At 48.0% G+C, this 24,896-nt stretch overlaps 1 protein-coding gene across 2 annotated transcripts in view; it reads left to right on the top strand.

The window, feature by feature from the left end:
* Window positions 1-2,739: 2,739 nt before the first annotated feature.
* The window catches only part of ADAMTSL5 (ADAMTS like 5), a 45,876-nt gene continuing 23,719 nt past the window's right edge, over window positions 2,740-24,896 (top strand). The window contains exons 1-7 of one of the 2 annotated variants that reach the window (XM_078623531.1): window positions 2,740-3,069; window positions 4,988-5,299; window positions 8,349-8,424; window positions 15,430-15,575; window positions 17,241-17,304; window positions 19,185-19,293; window positions 20,730-20,857. In XM_078623531.1, the coding sequence (XP_078479657.1) occupies window positions 5,280-5,299; window positions 8,349-8,424; window positions 15,430-15,575; window positions 17,241-17,304; window positions 19,185-19,293; window positions 20,730-20,857 (543 nt within the window). In that variant the 5' untranslated portion in view covers window positions 2,740-3,069; window positions 4,988-5,279. Of the gene's footprint in view, window positions 3,070-4,646; window positions 5,300-8,348; window positions 8,425-15,429; window positions 15,576-17,240; window positions 17,305-19,184; window positions 19,294-20,729; window positions 20,858-24,896 lie in introns of those variants that run through there. The other variant, XM_078623540.1, reaches the window with a different exon arrangement.

A 24,896-nucleotide genomic window follows, 5' to 3' on the forward strand; every position in this document is an offset into this window, starting at 1 on the left:
TGCGATCGAAACGTCGTAGTTTTTTGTTATTTTATTTGAACCTATCTACGTGCTAACTTTTTTTTGAAATACAGAAATGTCGTCTGCAAGTAATGTTTTAAGCTCGGAATTGGCTAACGTACAAAATGAGTACCGTTATCACAGTCGTCATACTTTATGTTGCCGATGAAACTTCACATCTTAGCCCCCCATTCTTAATTTTGGAGGTTTCGTGACTGCAGGAATTATTCTTAGTTTTTTTCGGTAAAGTCACGTAGCCCCCCGCCCACGTTTTTAGCTGCCCCTGCCTTTGACCTCACCACCGTCTATGTAACCATATCATCATCATTCTCCCACCTCCACTCCCTTCCCTAAATCAACGTGTGTTTCCATTGTGAAAGCGACTGGCACGATTTATATTACTTTGCTTGAGCTGTTTTTGCAAATGATTCTGTGGTTCGGCATTGCCTTGGATAAACCCATTGACAGTAACAAAACCCAATGTCACCTTATTTAAGCTAATCGGAGAGTAAAAAGACAGCTGAAAGAAACAAAAAAATACAATGTTAACAATTGCTAAAAGATAATCAATTACAGCCCTTTATCAAGCCACTGTTGGATGAAAGCCTCCCCACGTCGTTTTGGTAATGGTTGGGGGGGGGGGGTTGTTTGACCATACTTCACCATGCTAGTCACTGTGGTTTGGTGAGCAAGGTGTGTCCAGCATCAGTACAGTTCCTATTCTGAATCACTCGCCGTCAAAGTTAAAGGTGGCCAGGAATCGAACTCAGGCTGTTGTGTGTTTTCGCGCAGTGGACTAACACCCCCCCCCCCCCCGCTCCTGTATGCATAAACGATAATTGTTATCCACTTTCTTTGCAAATAAAAACTGAGTCGATATCACTTTAACCTGGGATTATTTCCATTTCAACGCTCATTTCCCCACTCGGGCACAAATCTGCCACCTGCCCCGCACATGCGCGCGCTGTGTGAGTCCAGCCTTGCCCCGTGCTCTGCGTGGCACATGCGCATCAAGGCGTTGGCGTCGTTTCCATGCGGGGCCACTCGGAACACATTCCATCACATTTAAATGTAAAGCGGTTCAAATGCAAAGGGCCTCGTTTAGATTGAGGATAACTGTCAACGTGGGTCAGGTCAAAGCCCACCCCCGGGATCGCCCCGAATGTCGTCGTTCCACGCGCAACTCGGTGCGGTCAACCCGTGACCTCCTGCCAGCGAGCCTTCGACACTTGACGTGGCCTCAAAGTGCACCTGGCCTGGCACAAGCACCGTGAGTTGATGTCACCGCCACTTAGTTGGCGAATGGGTGGCGTGTGGTTGTTGTTGTTGCATCTGCGTGAACCTCGGCAGAGCGCGGCGTCGCGACCGAGTTCAAGATTTTAGAATCCGCACGGAGATCGGCCGCTGTTACGGCTCAGCGCGTACTTCCTCCTGGATTTAATTAAGCGGAGCCACATTTGCAGAGTAGTGGGAACGCCAAGTGTAAACAATGGGACGTGCCAAGAAGTAGACGACGACGTTTAAGCCCTGGCATTCATTCTATTTGTAGTTACCCACCAGGCTAGGGTCGCTGCTTTTCATCGCATCGTTTGCAGGTTAATGATATCCGACTGTTTTGGCTACAGCAGAATGCTTTTGTTAAAGATTGAAACGCATACGCATCAATGGCCGTGTCAAGGGTCTTGTGGCAGTTTGGTGTACGCAACTAAACTCACAGTTTTCCGTGTAATTGATGTCCGTAGATTTTCACTAAGAGGCAGCTTGCCTATGGAGTGTAATCACAGCTTATATTTGGTGAGATGTTGCAGCTAGCTCCCAGTGAAGGGAACCTTCAGCACAACACACAAGTTCAGCGGCTGTTGTACGAGCAGTCACAGGGCCAGAGCGTTTTCATGTTTCCAATCAACTGCAATCCATCTCAGTGTTTGCTGTAAAACGCACTCGCTTAACACAGATAACTAAATATTGTTTGTGAAATGTTCACTTCAGTAACTTGTGTATTTTATATAACTTAAGAATTGTTTTGCTTACAGGATACAATCTCAAGAATGAGCTGTTCACACACGGTTCCTATTTGAGGCACAGCTCTCCACCGTGAGAAATAGTGGATCAATGAATGCCCCATTTAATCCAGGTGATGATCCGTTCAAAGTCGGAAACGCGGCTGCACGATGAGGAGTGCCCATTATTACGGTATTGACCTGTTTCTGGTGCGTATTTTTGTGTTATCCCCTCGTATTTGTGGGTTTTCTCCAGGCATGCCGGGGGAGGGGGGGTGTTAGTGAGAAACACAATCTGAACGCTGTACTGTGTGTACCCTATATTGCTATAGTGCCATGCCAATAGCGAGCATCGTGAGTACAAACCAAGGCGAGGTAAATGCGGCGTGCCAAAGTCATTCCCGGAACGACGTTCCGGCCTGTTGCGGTTCACATCACAACTCCTTCCCCCACCCCACCTCGCACCTCCGATTAGCGCGGTTGGCTACGTACGGCGCGAAAGAAGTTCATCGTATGGTACACACACACACATCAAGCAAGCAAGCAGCCTCCACTCACTCCATTCTCAGCGCTTCCAGCAAACAAAATTAAAATTAAACGGACCGCGCCGACCCCACGGGAGGGCGCCAAACGCGCCACGCCGCTGATTCAAGCTCGCGTCTCGCAAACAGCGCATTGAAGAAGGGGGCTCGCGAGAGAGAGGGGAGGGAGAGGAGGGAGGGGGGAGCACTCACACTCACTCAGAGCGCACGAGTCAATGAGGGCGAGACGCCGCGACGCAAGCCACGCGCAGCCACGCGCCGCGAGGAGCACGGGCAGCACGGGAGGAGTAGGAGGAGCATCATATGAAGCCGGCAGGGCAAAGGGGCTCGGCTGAAACATCTCACACAGACTGAAGACAATTCGAGAGACGCAGCAACAACAACAACCACAGCAACAAGAAGAAAGCAAGCCGGGGGTGTCTCTCTGGGTCGCCTTGACTCTTCACAGGAGTGACAGTGTCTCTGGCAGTTTGTGCATGAGCCTTCGGAAGACGGTGACAGCCACGGACGAGTGACCCCGTGGGCAGGTAGGGAGCTGCTGGGGGAGTGACGTCATGGACAGGTAGGGAACTGCTGGGGGAGTGACGTCGTGGACAGGTAGGGAGCTGCTGGAGGAGTGACGTCATGGACAGGTAGGGAGCTGCTGGGGTAGTGACGTCATGGACAGGTAGGGAGCTGCTGGAGGAGTGACGTCGTGGACAGGTAGGGAGCTGCTGGGGGAGTGACGTCGTGTACAGGTAGGGAGCTGCTGGAGGAGTGACGTCGTGGACAGGTAGGGAGCTGCTGGGGGAGTGACGTCGTGGACAGGTAGGGAGCTGCTGGGGGAGTGACGTCGTGGACAGGTAGGGAGCTGCTGGGGGAGTGACGTCATGGACAGGTAGGGAGCTGCTGGAGGAGTGACGTCGTGGACAGGTAGGGAGCTGCTGGGGGAGTGACGTCATGGACAGGTAGGGTTCTGCTGGGGGAGTGACGTCGTGGACAGGTAGGGAGCTGCTGGGGGAGTGACGTCATGGACAGGTAGGGAGCTGCTGGAGGAGTGACGTCGTGGACAGGTAGGGAGCTGCTGGGGGAGTGACGTCGTGGACAGGTAGGGAGCTGCTGGGGGAGTGACGTCATGGACAGGTAGGGAGCTGCTGGGGGAGTGACGTCGTGGACAGGTAGGGAGCTGCTGGGGGAGTGACGTCATGGACAGGTAGGGAGCTGCTGGGGGAGTGACGTCATGGACAGGTAGGGTTCTGCTGGGGGAGTGACGTCGTGGACAGGTAGGGAGCTGCTGGGGGAGTGACGTCATGGACAGGTAGGGAGCTGCTGGGGGAGTGACGTCGTGGACAGGTAGGGAGCTGCTGGGGGAGTGACGTCATGGACAGGTAGGGAGCTGCTGGCTGGTAGTTGTAGGAGCCTTGAGAAGATCGTGACAGCCCCTGAGTAGTTAACACTCGAGCAGCGATTGGAAGAGTGACGCGTGGATAAAGAGAGGGGGCACTTGGAGGAGTGACACTTGACTGCTGGTAGTCGTAGAACGACGAAGACGAGGGGTGACAGCCCCCGGCCGTGTGACGCTTGGAACAGGGTAGAGATAGATTTCGATTTAAAGCTTTCGTGACTGCAGGGATTCATATTTTTGGTTCTTTCGGTAAAGTCGCGTAGAAGGGAAATAATAAAATAATACAAATAAAACATAATAAAATAATTCTCACGACGTTTCGGCCACAACGCAAGCAGCCGTCCACAGGTGAAGAACAGGTCTGTCGGAAAGACAGCGTCTGAATGAGGTCTATCTTTCCGACAGACCTGTTCTTCACCTGAGGGCGGCTGCTTGCGTTGTGGCCGAAACGTCGTGAGAATTATTTTATTATGTTTTATTTGTATTATTTTATTATTTCCCTTCTACGTGACTTTACCGAAAGAACCAAGAAGAGGGTAGAGATACATTTTGATTTAAAGCTTTCGTGACTTGCAGGGATTCATATTCTTGGTTCTTTCGGTAAAGTCACGTAGAAGGGAAATACTAAAATAATATAAATATAAAACAATACAAATTTCTCACGACGTTTTGACTGCAACGTCGTGAAAATTGTTATTGTTTTATATTTATATTATTTTATTATTTCCCTTCTACGTGACTTTACCGAAAGAACCAAGAATATAGGGGTATAGATATTGATATAATTGCTCCTATTGCTGCCACGTTGATGTAGCGTGCAAGACTCGGGGGAGAGGGTAGCTGGGTGATGCGTCGCGCGTTCAGTAAATACTCGTGCGCTGCCTCTGAGCAAGAGCAGTGAACCCGGCCACTGATCGGAACGCCGCCGCTCTGCTCCGTGTCACGCGAGACACCTGCAGATTACTGCGATTGTGGAGCAAAGGGGCGAAGAAACCAAAACAAAACACCGACGACATTTCGGAACTCTTGTCGTTGTCGTTGTTTTTTTTGTGTTCCCCCAGCGTGCTGTGTCGGTCTGAGCTGACCCTCTCGTCCGCGAGCTGGCGGCGGCGAGGGTTTGAACCTGAGTCCCGGGGTGGAGGAGGAAGAGTGAGGAGGGAGTGACGAGGAGGAGGAGGAGTGCTGCAAGTGGCGCAGGCCGCGGGGGGGGGGACAAAAAAGCGCTCTCTGGAGTTTGTCGTCTCGACCAAAAAAAGCATCCCCACCCAAGGGCGCGCGGAAGCTCTGCCGAAAATAAAGATCACAGCGCAAGAGAAGGCGGCAGGGCCGTCAGCCAGGGACCTGGGGGCAAACATGACGTGGCAATGCTCAGGGTAAGGCGGCACACCGGGACGATCGCACCACGCGTGGGGTTCAAGAGCGACACGTGGTGGCCTATCTCTCTCACTCACACGTGCGCGCGCGCGCAGCGAGACGCGGCTGCTCACTGTTACACGACCAGCGCTGTCGCTGGGATGGCTTTCGGAATGAATCGTGTCACTTTGATTGTTATCGAAGCATGTGTGTGTGTGTGTGTTGAACTTCTTTCGCACCGTACGTAGCCAGCCGTGATAATCGGAGGTGCGGCAGGGGGGGAGACAACAAACTGAACACAAACAGCAGTTGCTAGGAAAAGTATTTATCGACGATGTGTGGGTGTCTGGCTGTAGTTCGGCGTGATTTTGTCCGACGTTTCGCGTCACGTGCTGGGGGGGAGACGTCTTCAGAGGAAACTGAGTCGAGTTGCTCTTCAGTTCCGTGAAGGAGATCTCGCCGAACGGTCGCAAAACGTGTCCAACAAACACAAATCGGAGGATGATAGAGCTACAAACGCGAGCAGCTACGCAGTAGTAATGCAGTCCTGTATGATCATTCCTGTTGAATTTAATGTTGGAATCGGCTGCTTGGCCGGGAAGAGTTGTCCTGGCTAGGACTGCTGGTATCGATGAAAGGTTTTCCAAGCGCTGCCTATCCGATGAAGAGGTATTCATTTGTGTTCGCTTGGTATGAATCGGAGTTGGTTACGCGACTGTTGCTTTGCTGAGAATGTCAAATGGGTTGGTTCGGAATGTACTTTCGGAGGTTGGTTAAACGTTAGAACAGTCACATGAGTTGTGGTAGTTGTTGACTGGTTAAGAGCTGCCGGTTGAGTAGTAATTGTGTTCGTGAATGCTGCATAATTACATACAGGTGCTTGGTAGAGTATTGGTTATGGTAGCTGGTGACTGGTTAACATAGCGGTGGTTTACTTGAGGATGACTTTAGTTGCCTGGGATAGCCGGTGGGTGGCTAATAATTGATTGTGGTAGTTGGTTGGGTAGCTGGACATCTGTGAAAAAGCTTCAGAGCTCATCGGATTTCTCAAGAATACATACATATTGTAACTCTGAGCTAGGAATTGCTCGTGTTGATTGGATACGAACGATAGTGATTGGCGGTTGGTTTAACAATGCGACAGGATGATTTATATGTAGACTGTTGGGGCATTTCTGAATCGCTGGGTTATCTTACAAGGTGCGTGCAGTCTGGCTAAGGGCTATGTGTAAAATCTGTTATGTGTTGAAAACTATTGGAGCGATGCTGTTGCATGTCTGTGTGTCTGTCACACGTAGACACGAAACGCACAGGCACATTGCACGTGCAGACATTGTTATTACTGTTGTACAATAACTTCATGATTCAGCAAAGTAACAAAATAAATATGTATGTTTGCTGAACTTCCTTCACACGGCACGTAACCAACCGTACTCATCGAAAGTGCGGGGGAAGGACAACATTAATAAAGTATTAATGTACAGCTGCTTGTCATTCCACTGCTGGATGAAGTAAGTCATCCCCAACTTCATGTCAGTCACGGGGGGGGGGGTGGGTTGTTTGACCATACTTCACCACGATTGTCAGTTCGGGTGGCGGTGAAGGGCGGGTGGGGTACGCCAAAGGGGCTGGGGGGGTTAAGGGAAATCACTCGTCACTGAGGTGAACCGTGGCGGCCGGGAATAGAATTCGGGTCGGAGGGTTCACATCGCCGTTGCGCTAACCACTGCGCCACCGCTCCACCGCTGATGTTGTCACGTCTCGTGCCCCCCCCTCCCCACCGCTTTCACCAACCCGCATTGACCGGTGCGGTGAAGTAAGGCCTAATAACTCACTGCTGGAGGAGGGAAGCCGCCTATTTGGCAGTCGTAGATGTTCAAAAAGGCGCTCTCACACGTACACGCAGCGTATTCTGCGGATCATAAGACGCTCCGGCAAAGTAAGACTCACAACCGCCCACCCCACCTCGCACTTTTACTTTAGAACGCAAGGTGGAAGGAAGTTGCCCTCCTACAATCCGATTATTACGGTGCATGGACTCTTAACCGACCCTCGTTTTATTTAACACGTTTTGCCGAGCTTCGTGTCAACACATAAATACCAAAGCAGTACGAGATATCTTTATGAAAAAAAAATCCACGCTGACAGCGAGTGCGCACTGATTGTGCTGATTGTGTGTGGTAAACTCCCAGTGAGTTGGACCCCGTTTATGTCACGTTCAACCTGTAGATATCTGCAAGGTGCGGTGCCTTCTCTCCCTCCTCCCCCTCGTCGCCTTATCCCTCTCGTGCGCGTGGACTGCGCGGCTGTATATCTGTGGCATGCGCTTACATAATGGAAGTTTAAACAAGGCGACTTGTAAAGTGCGCGCTGAAGCCGCGTGGCTCCGAACCTATCGTGCCCTTCGCTCGGGGTTGGCAAAGGGCGGTGGTGTAAACAGCATTTTGTGTGCCGTCACAGCAACACACTGCGGGGTATGGGGAGCCTGGGTTCGCGACTCTTGCGTGTGGAGTATGCTGTTACGTTCTCCACCGGTTGTTTTGCGTGGGTTTTTACTGTCATAACAAAATAACCCAACAAAACAAACCAACTACACTATGGGAACCTCATTTGGCAGTAAAAATATGATAATTGGTTTTTTACCCTTCTATCTGGCAACAAAACTGACACCTTTTTACAAGGAGTCATGTTTGCATAGACCGCAATACCTGCAGTCATAATACAAACAAAAGAACATAACTCTGATAATGTGCACTGTCCTTGAAGTTGATTGGTCCACACCCGAGACAGCTTTCCTTAGAGCCTAGTCTCACATGGGTTGGACAAGATGACGCCAAAAGGCGCATCTGGTCCAACCCATGTGAGACTAGGTAAAAAGGTGTCAGTTTTGTTGCCAGATAGAAGGGTAAAAAACCAATTATCAAACCAAACCAAACCACCGCTCACCTGCAAAGTAATTGGTGTTGGCCCAAACAACCCCAAAACGTCGAAGTAAAAACAAAACACGTGAAAACGACTCAGTTGGGATGACACGTGGCAATGATGATGATGATTACGTTTGTGTTGCAGAGATGTTGGTGTTACCATCGGGGTTGCCATGCCCACTCTCTGGATCCTCCTCTCGTTCTGCGTCCTCAGTGGCGAGGTAAGGCAACGTACTGTACATGTACATGTATACAGTAAACGAATACAAGTCACATGCGATTTCCTGCTCAAACGAGCATTGAGGTGCCTCTCGTCTCCTCCTTCAGAGTCACGAGTCAGTGGTGGGAATTCCTCATTCCGGTGGCAGGGGCCAGTTTATCCATACACGAAACCACCGTTGATTTCCCCACAAAGCGGTTGGCATTTTATTGATCCCCCGCCCCCCGGAGGGATGATGGGTTGGGTCAACGCCAAACCAGCCTTTGAACTGGCAATCGGAAGGGCCGCTCAACTCACCACGTGGCAAGCCGTGTACGCTGCAGCCACTGGCTGAATTTCTCACTCGACGTTCGGGGAACGGCGGCGGTGTTGTTCCAGCTGAGATTAAAAACCGCGGTACGACCCACGCTGTGACGTGCGTGACTTGTTTGCGGGGTTGGATACAAATGCTCAAGGAGGTTGGGGAGGGAGGGACACATGACCCTCATTATAATCACTAACATTCCTGCCACCACCGTCATCACCATTAACACTATCATTATTACGGTATTAAGACCATCATCATGACTTTAAGAATGTATAAGGGAGGCTGAACCTTCAGCAGGGGGAGGGGGGGCAGTGTCAGCTCCCTCCACCACCCCCTTGCTACTAAGAGGCTGTGTCCAGTCCGGTTTTTTTTATCCACTGCTGGATGAGATATACTACTGAGCTGTGCTCGTTTCTGTTGTGGCTCCCAAACCAGTGGTGGGAATTCTACCTGTTTTTATTGCAGGGAATATTTGGTCTTCGCCTGACGCAACCGACCTCCCACGCACTCGAAAAACACTTTGCGTACTGCTTTGGCAGGGGTCTACTGGCACACATCGAACACCACAGTGTTGTTACCTCCATCGCCTCTTCTTCGGCAACGGTAACGGAAAAGGTTGATCCAAGTCTGACTTCTCACGGAGTGGTGACAGCTCACCACGTGGGGCTCACTGTGTGTTCTTCCGATATTCGGAAGCCACTGGAGATATGGCCCTTTAAAATCTAGACTGAAAACGAATTTCTTGATAACTGCTTTTTGTGTTTCGTTTATTTGTCCTTTCCCCGCACCTCCGATTATCACGGTTGGCTTACGTACGGTGCAAAAGAAGTTAAACATACATACTGAAATGGTGGGATGTGTCTCCCCAGTAGCTGAGTCTACCTAGTGCCATAGCCAGGGCTGACATTCTAATGGAATATTTTCTGGGAGTCCCCCGATCTCTCGGGTTCCCCCACCCACCCCTGCAGTCACGGGGTGGTGGGGGAGTGGGCTCGGCAAAGAACATTTTCAGGAGCCCAGCCTCAGGCAGTTTTGGCTGACATTAAACCCTGGGCTTAGTGTGGTTGGCATGGGCCCTGGTGCAACGAGTGCAATGCGGCCCCCTCCTGTCTACCTTCATCGTATTCGTAGCCCAGAGTTTCTGTTATTCCGGACAATAGTCGACCCCACACTTGGGACTTGCACGCGAGTGCAGCGTTTGCACGCGGGAGCCTGCCGCTCTAGAAATTGCGCGAATCTTCATCGTTACGTGTCTTTGGATTAAGTAAGTCATCCACGGTCTGTTAAGGCTGCTATACGGGGGATATTTGTCTTTGTATGTGGGGATCAGTAGTGTAGTGGTTAGCGCGCTGCACTAGGAACCTGGCGACCCGAGTTCGATTCCCGTTCACGGCTAACACCAGTGACGATTATCTGAACCCCAATGTCGACTCAGCCTCAAATGAGTGCCTGGTGCGATGTGAAAACGTCGCCACTGGGGAGACAAAGGTGACCGGGCGTGGTGCTGGTCACCCATTCCCCCGTGTGACGTTCCGGCCTGCATAGGCACTCACTAGCAGCACTTGCCCCAACAGTCTGTTAAGGCTATACGGGGGATGTTTGTCTTTTATACAGGACCGCAGTACATCTACATGTGACATATCACAGCCCGTGTTTTGTGAAATGCAGCCTATGGCACGCGGTGCTCAAAAAACGGCCTTCTGCTTATCCGATCGCTAACGTAAAGAGTTCTTTGCGAGAGAGATAAATGGGGGACGCGAGCAACGCGTTATTAAATAACGAACGTCGGCGTTGACGGCGCGGGCACCGGGGCGGCGGCGGCAGCTACCTGCACATTCCCGTGTCAGAGGTTCAAGAGAGACGCACCGACTCCCACGCGTCAATCTCAATCGGCGATCAACAGCCATTACCTGTTGCACAACGGTGTTCGGGAACGTTTGGGGACGTGGTGTTAGGTTGCTCCGCGCCGAGTTGGCTGCAGGTATAAAGTGATGCTCGCGTGACATTTTCTGTTAGCCCATTTGGCCGTCATTCGTTCCAACGTTGCGCGCGCGCTTCGCTTGCATTCGCCGGTAGTCGGTATCTTGCCGGCGGCAGTTTTTCGTTGAGGTGCGTGCGCGACGCGAGCAACCCGCCGCGCACTCTCGCCGTGCGTGCGTGCGTTTGGCTTGTACAGCGTGTTTTTGTTGGCATGACGTCCGACGTTTTAACTCCAAAAAGCGTGGCAGCGAAACGTTGGACACCGCGCCGGCACAATATAAAGTCACAGTGGAGAGGCGCCCGGCACGGTCGCGAACACCTCTGCAGTCGTACTTTATCATGATTATACACGTTCCTTGCGTGCTGTCACCAACGAACGGACAAATCACCCATCAGGTGCAACTGGTGTATGTACCGCTTGGTGCGAGACAAGCCCGGCATCGAAGGGATCCCAGAGATGCCCGGGAGCCTTGCAGGGAAAGGCAAATGTCGATCGGTCGCTTTCTTTGCACGTTTAATGTAGATCCCATATTTGATCACATATCCGTTAAAACCCCCCTTTTTGTTCCCCCTGATTAAATTGTGCTCAGGGGACCTGGAATGTCCATGTGTTGGCCATGTCTATCTATAATTAAACATCGCTGTATTTAGCCTCTTACGTTCGGACATGCACACCTGACTTTGGTATTGCAGGCAGGGTGGGCAGCTGTCTGAGTTGACAAAATCAAGAGCGTTCTCTGGATTTTGCTGATCCTGGGAGTTTTGGGTGTGAGCCGTGACCTCTACCCCTCGGACCTCCCAGCTGCACTGAGCCTCCCACTCTTTGTGCCAGGCCTCCCAAATGCCCACCCCTGTACTCCAGACCTCCTCTTCGAATCTCTCAAACCTTTCCATCGAGGCATTTCAACATTCATCCTGGGCTTTCAAAAGTTATTTCCTAGGCTCCCATCCTTGTACCTGGGAATTTTGACTTCCCCTTCGTATTGTTGACCACTTTTTCAGGTATCTTGACATCCCAGTCCACGATTTCCAAACCTGGCCTATATCGCCCTATTTCCTTATTGTGCATTTTAAAACAAATCTCAAGGATCTTACTTCCTCTCTCCTGGTCTCACATCCTCCTCCCCCTCTTCTCTCTACCATTCTGCCTGGTCTTTCTGACCTCTGCACTGGCAATTCCATGACCTCCTGACCTCCCCACAGGGTGTTTCAACCTCCCTCTCAAGGCTGCCTGTTCGTGAGCTCCCTGAACTTCTACCAGGGATCTTCTGACTTGTATGCCAGGACTGTGTGTCTTTTTAATGTTTTGGATGTCCTACATTCCCCACCAAGCTGCCTGAGCTCATGCCCTGGCCTGTGCATGGCGAGATATTTAAAAATGTTGTTGTTAACAGCAAATCACGAAAAACTGATTTCCCATCACACGTGATATCGTGTTTGCAAAGCTCATGTTGTAAGATTGTGCTTCCGCAGTATCTTGTGCGCGCTTGCTGATGAATGGGTGCTTAGATCTTGGGAATGATGCTCAGGAGGAACAAGGAAAGTGGTCGCTGTTATCAAACCACTCCCACGAGGGCAATTCTAACATAAACCCAGTTTTATTTAACGCGTACAAATGTATGCAGCGAAGAGTAATTGAATCAATTGATGTTTGCATCAGTCACAAGATCAAAGTTCATATGTGTAGTTCAAATGAGCTATTTTACAACCAATGAATGTTTTAACTAAATATTTGACATTGCACTTTATTGTATTTTAAAGCTTATTTTTGCAATTCATTGGTCAATTGCTACTAAAGGCAACGTATATGACCACAATAAATGTGATTGCAAAAGAAAGAAAATAGGAAAATAAAAGTGGTATAGCAGCCCTTTAAAAACCAGATTATTTTGACCTACAGAATAAGGATTGCACTGGATGCAGTTTTTTTGCATTTCAAACGAGGAGCCAATGTGCCGTGCACATTGGGTTAAATACAGGAGCAACAAGATACCTGACACAACCGGTACATTTCACTCGTTACCTCAGTTAATGCGTGACACCCGCCCTCATCTCGCATTTGAATTATCGTCGTTCTCTGCACAGCGTGACTCGTAAATCGCAACGTGTTTTCATCTCTTAATTCCGGTCAATTGGCAACACGGTGACAGGTGGCTGCAGTCCCTCAGCATCATTTCCCCCCCTCTGGATGACGAGGGGCGGAGGAGGAGGAAATTGGAGCCGTCATTAAAACCGCTTTTGTGGTTTGCCGTGTTTGCGGCGATGACGAGATTGTCATATTCCTCCGCGGCTTCAGTAGCTCGAATCGCCATTCGGCACGCGGAGCGCTGCGCTGCGCACAGAGGTAACTCCGCAGCCGAGCCTCGAGTGGATGATTGATTTGTGCGGTTGGCACCCAACATTGTTTTCTTTCCCCGGGTTCAGTGCATGGGCAGAGTTGTGGGTGGGGGGGAGGTGCACGTGGGGGCAACACCCCAGGCAAACTTAACACTTTTATACATTTATTTTCTGTCGTTTACAATTAAGATTAAAACTAAAGTCATTATATTCACCCGCGATTCCGAATGTGAGGGACAAAGCGAACCCCTGCTCCCCCCCCCCCCCCAATATAGACGTTAAACTCCGCCTCTGGTTCAGTGGCAGGGTTTGCAGGGTCTCCGTGCATGCATAGCTCAAAAGACAAAGAAATTTGATTTCAGCTGGGAGAACCCGATGAGCTATGAAGCTCTTCGTCGCACGTGTCCGGAAATCTCCACTTATGAATGCACCACATGAGGGAGTTGTTGTGGCCTGAGCTATACCTGACCGCCTTTGTCTCCCCGGTGAGAATGTTTCCACGCCACTCGAGATACTCGTTAAAGGCTGAGTAGACCGGTTCAGATATTCGCTGGCGGTTCTGACCATGAGTGGGAACTGATCGAAGGTCTTCCGGTTTGTGGCGCAGTGCAATAGGTCCTCACGACAGCACTTGTGCCAACAGCCTCTGTAAGCTATACGGGGGATCTTTGTCTCTGTGGTTCTGCAGGACACTTAATCAGATGAGCACAGGAACCCCCCCAACAGAGGTGCTTTCTGAGATGAACACAGCAGAAATTATGCAAGTTGTAGGTTCATCATCAGAGACAGATGATTTGGTGTCAGTGCATCCTCCCAAAGGATTGCACACGAACGGCTGTGGCGTGTTTGCACATTCGACTACAAACGTATTGTATTGAACTAAAACTTTGACATGTTATACGGAACTTGAATTCACTACGTTTGAGTTATTTTGATGTAATGTGTTGCTTAAATAAAAACATGTTGGTCAGCTTCCACAAATGTAAAGCAAGGCCCTTTTTTGTGCCATCATATTGACTGACTTTTGTACTAATTATCCATAATTATTTGAGGGGTTTTTCTCCATCCCCTCTTCTCTTTATTTAACTTATAATACTCAAGGCTTCCTTGTGAAGAAAAAAAAGACTCAATATCTCATTGGCTTCTTGCCGGGGAAATGATCAAACGACTGGAATTGTAACGGCTGTCTGCACACATCCATAGGATTTTGTAACGGAAGCAATTCTATTTCAGATCAATTAGATTTTTTCCTAGAAATACACTTTTGATAAGTAAATTATAGAGAGGGGGAAAAATGTGACCTCTCTCGTGTGAGATGTCTACAAGGCGAGGGCGTGCCATCGAGTTTGTTGAGGGTAATTTATGAGTACCGTCTTCCCTCAAGGTATGTGCAGTTTGCTTGGCTCAGTCTGGTTCCGTATCTCACTCGACGGGAAGATAAATCAGCTGCCAGGAACCGGTGCTCAAGACAACGTTCAAGTCCAAGGCTTATAGGCCGGAGAGGATTAGAACCCAAATACAATACAAACATTTAAATTACAACATCAGCTTGAATTTACTAAATCGTTCCAATGTAAACACATCGTAAGTGTATTTTTGCGTAAGAAATATGTTTGGTGATTTTTCCTCCACTTGTTATTGAACAAAATTTTACCTTTGCCCTAATAATTCGGCTATATTTGACTTAATGGCCCCAGGCACTATTTATGTGCTATATTGTTCACAATAGCCTTGTGTGTGACATGGATCATGTTTCAAAATGAATCAAGACCTTAGTAATCCGCAAGGTTATTAAGGCCACAATACACAGAGAGGGCACATGTCCACACCCCTAGTCAACGCGATGTTAATAAGGCATCGATTGTATGTTGTGTATCAATGGTTTTGTCGCACTGACGTTCCCTGCGCACATTCAACATTTCTCCTGCACGGTATCCATGCCGCAGCCTGTGCTACTCCCACATTCCCACCACCCCTCCCCGCTGGTTGAGAACAGCTGAAATAGCCCTTCAATAAGTTCAGTCGTAGTGGTGGTGAATCCTGAGAGTGATGGTGGCATTTAAAAGACTATAACAATTTGTTTTATTTTACCAGGTAAGGCCCACTTAGTTATACAGCGTTTGTTTCAGAAGCGACCTGGCCACAAATGATAGCTCGACGCTTAAGTGGCTTAGCAGGTGGACATTTACAGCAGCCAAATGCTCTAAACGCACATCGATTCTAAATGTGGAGGGGAAAAAACCGGAGGACCCGTAGAAAAATCCACACGACCACGGGAAGAACATGCAAACTTCACGTACAGCAGGCGTCAGGCTCGAGATCGATACCAGGTGAGGTAATTAACGTCTCGCCTCCGTGGCGCCCACCGTTTGTGTCGGGCAGGCTGGCAGCAGGCCTGCGGCGCTGCTGTCGCGGCCGAAGCGGCAGGCGCTCTCCGTGGGCGAGTGGGGGCCCTGGTCAGCCTGGAGCCCGTGCTCCCTCTCCTGCGGCGGCGGCGTCACCCTCCGGAGCAGGCGGTGTGCCTCCAGGTGCGGTCCACTCGCTCGCGCCCCTGCTCACCCGCGCCGTAGTCATGTCAGACTCGCCATCGGCAGCAGCGTCGTCGTCAAATTTTCACTCGGCTGGCTTGGAGTTAGGGTTGGCTGTGTACAGTGCGAAAGAAGTTCAACATACATGCATACATTGGGGTAAGGCACTACCACTAGAGTACCGGATATACGATATGCCTATCCATAATAATCCTATGTTATAGTACCCTATGTTGTTGTACACTATATTGCTATTATTCTATGGACAGGTTTGTATCATGAGGACAAAGTAAGGGGCGATGGATGACCAGAAACGGATCACAGGCAGTAGTTATATCAAGTTAGCCATACTCATCAACATCATCGTTGTCATCATCATCCTAAACCCACTCATTCATTAATAATGAATAGCAAAAATAGATGTTTTCTTGAGCTAATGTGATTTTTGGAGCTAAAGGAACTTCTCCCAAATGCATTGACGATTTTTTTTAAATATTATTTCATAGCAGGCTCATAAAACATAGCAGTCCACCACAGTGGACATGATGATGCATGAGAGGGTTAAGACCACAAACATGTCATAGCCAGGTGTCTTTTGGGGTTTAAAGTCTGTGTTGAGGCACTGGGCCAGTGCTGCTGAGATTCTGGATAAAAATTAGGGGTCACCACCTGAAATTAAAATCCAGGTGATTAAGTTGTAGCTATGAGATGACCACTCGCAGCCTATCCAACTGTCACTGCACACGACCACCACTGAGTGTTGATGTAGCGAAAAAAGCACGAGCGTTGCGTTATCGAGCTCGCACAATCCATTTGACAGATATGCACAGAGTGAGCAATTTACACACGCAATTATTTGCACTGACATAATCTAGAGGTTGTACTAAGAAACAACACCTTAAGTGGTATCAGGTATCGGCATGGAGAATTGTTTTTACTTGCTTCCCCAAAAGTGACAGTCCACTACTGTTCTATTAAGTTCTAATAAATGCAAATGTTTGCTCTGTGCCTCTACTAGTGTTGGTTAAACATTTTGGAATATATTTAATATATATGTTAAATCATCAGAAACTATGCCATTAGTTGTGAACTGCGTGTAGCCTGTTTATTCATTTTACATTCATATATTTTAAAATATTATTTGTAAGAACTTTATACATCACGAGTGACATTTAGCTAAATACCGAATAAGAACTATTTGCAGTTTACTGTTTTTTTTGGCAGAACTGATTAGCAAAAGTGGTTGCGAGGATTTAATGGTGCTTTAAAGTTATCGAAGGAGCAATGTTCGTGCTGAACTACGTTTAACTTTGGATCACAAGACAGCAACAACAGGCATTAGTAACTTCGGCAAGGTCCGGCCCTCAGAGTTATGTTCATATTTGTTTATATGCAGCAACTGGAATGCAAAGCAACGATGACATTTCGTACTAAATTCACATGTCTAATGGTAAATTATAGAGCTTTGAAAGGTTCAATATTTAATTAATACTTTTCTAGAAGTGACTTTTTTTCTCTACAAAATTCCCACCAAGAGCCTGTTTGAGAATGCAGTCACCGTCTTAACGCTTCCACAGTCTACACGACGTGGTGGCGATTGTGAACGTGCGTTTGCCCATCGTTTGTTGCCAATGCTTTGATTACTATTTATTTCAACCCACGCAGATTTCCGGACACAGAGCCCTGTCAGGGGGACGAGCGCCAGTACCAGGCGTGCAACATGGTGGTGGTACGGTACTAATTATTTGATATTCAATTTAGCACGGTTGACTATGTACGATGTGAATACGTTCAACATACATACAACATACATACATACATCCATCCATACATACATACATACAACATACATACATACAAACATACATACATACATCCATACATACATACGGAAAGAGGAGGTGAAGCTTTTGGTGGATCGTATAATTCGCATTGTCCATAATAGAGGTTTTTTGGGTTAGATCGCGTAAATATAAATATCATGGGACCTCCTTTGCCAGCACCAAAATATGAGAATAGGTTTTCCCCTTTTTTCTGGCAACAAAACAGGTGGTGTTGAGATGTTAAAATACCAAACTGAAACCTTTTACAATTAATCATGTCTGCATTAACCACAATACTTGGGGTCAGAATGAAAAAATAACGGGCTCTGATAATAAATGCATTTTTTTAAACTGATTGGTCCACACCAATTTTGTTGCCAGAAAAAAGGGGAACATCTATTTTCAAATATAAATATATAAATATGTTGTGAAACTCGCCCTGTGGTGGACCCGTGGTGGCCAGTTTAACGACACATTTATATTTACGCGATCTAACCCAAAAAAACCCTCTAATATGGATAATATTGGTCGCAAAAGCCTACGTGTTACACATTATTAGCATTATTCCACAGATATTACTCCTCTTATCTTTGCGGCTTTCAGCAGCTAATGCTCGGATAATGGGATGAATTTGGTGCTTCCAGGAGACCACAGCCAGTGGTTTGTTACCTGCAGATAAGCAATGGATAATACGGTGACCCCTCCTCTCTCCGTGGAAAAGTGTGGAGAATGGAGTGATGCCTTTTGGATTATCTGGGCCAATGTCAACATCAGCCAAACGAAGAAGTGATGCCTCCTGTCCACGAAATAACATGTGGACAATAAGGAATAATTCATGTAAGGGTGATAGAATTTGTCATGTATCAATTCAGGGTGGCAGATAACGGGAAGGGCAGGTAATAGAAGGGCGTTTAAGTGGAGTCTGGATGTAGGAAGAAACACAAATGTTTCTCCCTCATCACCGCCCAAAAAAATATAATGCCACTAAAACCAAAGTGCGTGAAATAATTGCAAAAGTCATCGCAGGGGCCCAGCCTCTGGCATCATGGCTCTAACTGCCACTGGCCCAGAGGGTGCAATTTCCCCCGCTGGTGAGGACTTAGGCACGGGGGTGGTGGAGGGGGGTGGAGAGGGCCCACTGGGAGGCTGCCCCGTGTGCAACAGTGTGGCATGCCGCGGAAAGCATTTTCGGCTGGAATGTTTAATCGTAATGGCATTGGCCGGAGGTGGCTTTACATTGGCTTCATTCCCAGCAGGGTGATCAACTTAGTTGTGGCACCGAACAATGATTTATCACGCGATTGCCTCAGCAAGAGTCCCATTCAGGTAAAAATTATGTTATTTTGAGTGAAGAATTCATTACGTCACCTGCTGCTGTTTCCATGGTTTGTAGATATATATATTTTAAAAAGAAAATATTCAATTACACTTGGCCTGGAAGCATTTGCCAATTTTCTTTAATTTAGATTCTGGTGAAAAAATATAATGGGCATTCTAAAGTTATTCATGGAAACAGCAGGTGAGTTATTCACTTCAAATCGAATGCTTTTAAACTAAGCTCTGTATAACTGCATATGTTTTCGCGGTCCTGCTGTAGAGCTGTCCGATGTGTTTTCTGGTCGTTCTGTGTGTTGTTCTACACGATGTCCAACGTTTCAATCCAGTCAAAACTTTTGTACAACCTGGAAACACACACCGGAGTGTCGCTTGTATATATTTCCATATATATGCCTATACTAGTTGAGCAAGGTAACGATTGAAAAAAAGAAATCACTGTTTTTTTCAGGAATGTCCTCAAGGCTCGGTAGATTTCAGGGAAATGCAGTGCACCTTATACAACGACCGCCCAATCCGGGGACACGGAGGAATATTTCAGTGGACTCCCTTTCACGGAGGTAAACGTTGCCGGGTGGCGATGTGGCCGAGCGGTTGCGCCATTTGCTGCCCGTGGCAGTGCTTTGCGATACGAGCATGGCGACCGTCATGCTTCATGCCATGGTCGTATGAAACGAAACTACACACCACACGCTTAATGGCGGACATTATAGATCCCGTGACATCATATGAGAAGGATTGAGGCCGTGTGTGTGAGCCGCTGTCCTGGTCCAAATTTGGAAAATGTTGAAAAATTACCCGCATATTAATTAAATTGGTTAAAACCACATTTTTACATTTCACCCCTACTTGCGGTCTATACCCATTTGCGGAACTTTGTGAGCATGGCACGTTTGTGATATTAGAATGGCGCAAATTACATATGTACAAAATGTATTTCCTTGTCTAATGATGGATCGTGTGCGCGTGTATTTTGTAAGAATTTGGTCAAGGTCAAAGGTCCCCCCGTATAGCCTATATTGTTCGGCCAAGCTCTGTTAGCGATTTTTTTGGGGGCACAGTAATGCAGTGGTTTCTGTACTGGGTGACCCGGATTCAATTCTCAGCCACAGCCAACATCAGTGTGGAGAGCGAGAAAAACGAGTCCTGGGCATCCCTTAGATCGACTCAGCTTTCACTGAATACTTGGTGTGGTAGGTAAACCAGCACTGGGAAAACAAAGCTAGCATGGGGTCGTGCTTGCCACCCCCTTGTATGCCGAACCGGCCTTGATAGACACTCGCAAATAATATTTGCCCCAATAGCCTGCTAAAGGGTATACAGGGGATGTTTCTGAGAATTTGGTGAATATTTAGAAGTGTGGGTGTCAATGTAGTCTCAAAAACGGAGCTCTGTTTCATAAATAGTCCAAGGTCTATGATCTTGTGTCTCCATCTCTATGAAGTCTTCTTTGTAGAAGCTGAGAGCATAACGTATTTCCACTTGTTAAATATGCCTCTACATTTCACGGTGCTTGCCCCTGTTTTCATGCAGAATTGCCCCTGCCAAAACACATTGGCTCTTTGTTCGGAAGCTTAGAATCTGCATTCAGTTTAAAGCTATGTAATACATTTAATGTTCCATTACAAATTTAAAAAAGTCATTCAACGAACTTACAAGTACATATGGTACGTAGCAATGGGCAGACATTAGACAACAAGGCCATTCCAATGCATGCGGTTTACAGGCATGTGTTTGATTCTATTTTAAAAATGGTGCAGCTTGGCGATCTGTGTTCAATTCCTGACCACGGCTTCCATCAGCGGTGAGCGATATTTGAACTTGTCCCTGAAGAACTGTCGGTCCAACCCCCATGACCGACGTGGCCTGGAGAGAACTTAATCCAGCAGGGGATTGACAAAGATCTGCAAAGAGCACATACAATAAAACATACGTAAGAGAGCCAACACTGACCCTTCTTTTCACGAACAACAATGTTGTCTTGCCCCCTTTGCAGCTATAAACCAGTGCGAGCTGAACTGCCTCGCCACGGGACAGAACTTCTATTACAACTTTGGCCGGGTGCTCGATGGGACTCGCTGTGGCATGGACTTGGGCCAACTTTGCGTCAATGGTCAGTGCCTGGTGAGTCCTCTCGTGGTGGTCGTGGTAGTGGTGGTGCACGCATCTCTGCAAGTTCACGCGGCGGCTCAGGTTGTAAATGCATTAGGAAAGGCGTGCTGCAGTGTCGCGGTGGTTAGCGTGCTGCGTCGTGAACCTGACTGCTCAAGTTCGATTCCTGGCCACGTTGCGAGTGATATCTGAACCGATCTTAGCCTTCCTTCCAAAACCAACCCACGCTGACCATCGTGGTGAAGTATGGCCGAATAATCCCCCATAATTGGCATGGTGTGGGGGGAGGCATTCACGCAGCAAGGGACAATTAATAACTATAACTAACTATAGCTATTTTTTTATTTTACCAGGTAAGGCCCACTGAGCTATTTTGCTTTTTTGGAGAGGCGACCTGGCCACAAGTGATAGCTCAACGAAGTGGCTTATCATATGGACGTTTAGCATAGCCAAATACTCTAAAATGCATGTTTCTAAATATTAGGGAAAAACCTGAGGAAAAATCCATGCGACCCCTGGGAGCACATGCAAACTACAAATATATAGGCGTCAAGGTCGGGATCGAACCTACTACCTCCTGTACACCAGGCGAGGTAGTTAACATCTCACCACCGTGGTGCGACAGCTGTGAGCACAGCTGCCTCTTGCCATAATACTTCTAAGCTGTGCACAGGTAGGATTATGTACAATACAACAGGATTTTAATTTATATGAACAGCGGCAGGGAGTTGACAATGGCTGGCTGGGGGAAGGGAGTTTCATACAGTCCTGTGTATGAAGTCAAACTGTCTCTACATTGGGTGGTGAATTTCTGTATTGACAATTTTGACCCGGCAGCAGGAATTCCACATTGGTGTGGCAAGGACCAGTATCTCCGTAGAATAACCACTGTTAATGACCCACGAGGGAGGTGCTTACTTGAGTCGACCGTGGGTTCTAACTCAGGATCTCTTCCTCTGAAGTTCTTGCCTCTCCAACATGGTGTGCATAGAATGTGTATTTGCAATTTTAATAGCGGTTTATTTTGCGTCAGTACATTTCTTGTGGAAGCGCTAACGTACAGGAATGGAGCCTTTGATGTTGCTCACAAGTATAACCATAAGACTGCTTCTGTGCTTGCCTGTCATTTGGGTTCAGCTCAGAACTCAACAGACGTAGGGCAGAGCTCATGGGCTGTGTGTGTGTTTCTTTTTGCCGCCTCCACATCAGATTCGGTTGACAGATTAGATTTTTTTTTACTATTACATTGGACACACATGACTCTCACCCCCTATCGCTAGGCCAAAGTCGAAATCAGAATCAGGATATTTATTTAGACCAGAGGAGGAATCAGATGAGCTATGAAGCTCTTTTTCACAGATGTCCAGTTACGGGCGGGTCAGAAAGTTGCAACAACAAAGAATACAAAAACCGATAGGAGTGCAAAGTGTAGAAAAGCTAAGCGAGTCATTAAAACAATAAAAATAAATCAAGTACAGAAGTACAAATTGCAAACGTATATCAATTCCTGCCGATTTTGCAGATTATTGTGTTTAGTTTGTTGCCCTTCTCCAGGACTTCCTGAAAGCATGGTTGACTACGTACGGTGCAAGAGAAGTTCAACAAACATGCTTTCATAAAAGCTTGGGCAAGGCAACAAAACAACAGCCTTAGACCACAACAAGACAACACACAGTCCCTCAATAAAATTGCACGTTAAAATGTAGCTATCGATACAAATGTAATCTCTCCGAGATCTTTGTCTCGAACGTCTCAAATCACATTCATGGATTTTCCGGACATGGGTTAAGGTGCTCATAACTTTTGAGAAAACATCAGGCCCGGGTCACACTCTCATGCAATGTAATAATCAGAAAATACGAGGAAGTGTATGTTTTGCGGCAGGAGTTGGGGAATTGAGTTGCAAGCGTGACAAATCTGGCTGTCGCCTGACGAAGCTAGTTGTAATTACTGGCGAAACGTCGTACTCAGATTGTAAATGTTATGGCTTGGCTCTCCAACACACCAGTGTTGCTGTACTAATAACGAGTTGGCCACGTTCTGTTTACGTGACAAACCTTACTAGTTGGCTGTGTCGGGTGGTGGCGGGTTTAACGACACTTTTATATATTTACCCGCTCTAACCCCCAAAAAAACCCTGTATTATGGGTGACAATTCCATGAGCAGCACGGTTTCGCCTGCTGCGGACACAAGCGTCAGTTTATCCAATGCTGGGGAGCAGCGACGCTGTGGAGGTTGGGGATGCCTGAATAGCAAATGGTTCCCGGTGGCCATTGAGTACATTTTGAAGTTGCCCCCCCACTTCGTCACGTATAAGAGAACAGTTCTTACATGATAATAATATTAATAAATCTACACAACTAGTGGCCGCAGACTCAGTACTGAGCCGACTGTTTGTGCACTCTTGCGTATGCAAGGTTCTATCATGAGCATAATTAGTGTTGATGTCACCTTGTTGATGAGAGAAAGATGCAGACACCAGATGGCAGAGATCCAGTGTACATTGAATTATGCATGGGAGAGTCGATTATTTGCTATTTATGCAAATTGGATGCAATTTAGGGGAATAAGATAACATAAAACGTAGAATCTAGACCAACCACAGAAGCAAGCTGTACTTGGGAAGAGCTGTCGCAAGGCAGTGCCACGAATTGGTTCAATAATAATAATTTATCTTGTTTTTTTACCATCTCATTTTTTTTGTTTTTCTTTTCCTGGCTCATTCGTCCAGTTTTGTTTGCTCCGTTAGCCCAAGTGATGAACTTGTCATTTGCATTCAAAAATCGACTTGTACACGTGTGATTGGACGCATGTATCGCGGATTTTCAGACTAAATCGGCGATTCGATTTACCACTACACACCTAGTAAAAGCAACTTTCTATGCACATGTCAATGTAAATAACTCAGTCGTGAATTGATTCCCATGAACTCGTGTATATTTACCCATCATCCGCATTGAAAACAAGTGTCCCATAGACGTGCGCACTGTCCAGTAAATCTGTAACACGTGTTCCGCGTCAGAAGGCAATTAGGCCATGGCGCAGCATGCTCGCGGTTTTATTCCCAGCAGGGATGCGGGTTGCAGGCCACAAACCAATGCGAAATCTGGCATTCGACAACAAACTTTCCAGCACTGACAGAGAGGACCGCGTGCCTTTACGGGGTGTGGCGTCAAGAGTTCTCTGCTCCCCGGAGGGCTTCAGTGTCACGCCGATGCTGTAAATGGGGGAATTTTTTTTTAAATGTCTCAAAATCCACAGCGGTCCTGCGAGGGAGAAACGAGTCGGCGGGTTGCGATGCGCGCAAGGAGGAAACGGCGGAGTGGTGGATGCTTGTTGTCATCAGCATCGTCATCATCGTCATCATCGTCGCACTTGAGGGCACGCCGTTGCCCAGCGGCCTCCCTCTTTATTTTAGAAGAGCACCCCACGTGTTCGCGCGAGCGCCCAGGCGCGCGTGCGTGGCCTCCGCGCGTCGTGTCAAATCCGCGCGTTCGATTTGTCGCCGCCGAGCACGAGCGGTCCGTGCGTCCACGTGCACTGGCGTGCCCGTGCACGTGCGCGCCGTGCACTTCCCCGGCGCATGGCATCACAGGGCGGAAGTGGCCTGCAGACTGCCGTTTGCGGCTTTTAGCATTGCTCTGGTTGAGACGACACCGCTCCCGCGCGGGTTTCAGTAACCTTCTTGTCTTCGAACCGACTGCGTGTTTACGTGGACGCGTGTTTGGTGTCACGTCATAAAGCCACCCCCCCCACCCCACCCCCCCCCCATGAGCTTGCACAATCGGGAACCGTTCCAGCGCTGCAGCTCGGGGGCATTCACATTCGTGGCGCTGATTCCCTCTCCCGCTGCCACCCCGTGATTATCCTCTCATGCCTCGTGCACTTAACTCCATTTCCAATGCCAACAACTTGGGGTGCAGCAAGTTATTGGGGGTGGGGCGGTGTGATCCTGATATGTTTATATGCCTCCCAAGGCAACACTTGTTCACATAACTTGACAGGTCCAAACAAACTTGTTCGATGCGCTTTTTTTGCACAGCCCTCTAT

Source organism: Lampetra planeri, chromosome 3 (genome assembly GCF_965212315.1).
Source record: "Lampetra planeri chromosome 3, kcLamPlan1.2.h2, whole genome shotgun sequence".
NCBI lineage: Eukaryota > Metazoa > Chordata > Hyperoartia > Petromyzontiformes > Petromyzontidae > Lampetra > Lampetra planeri.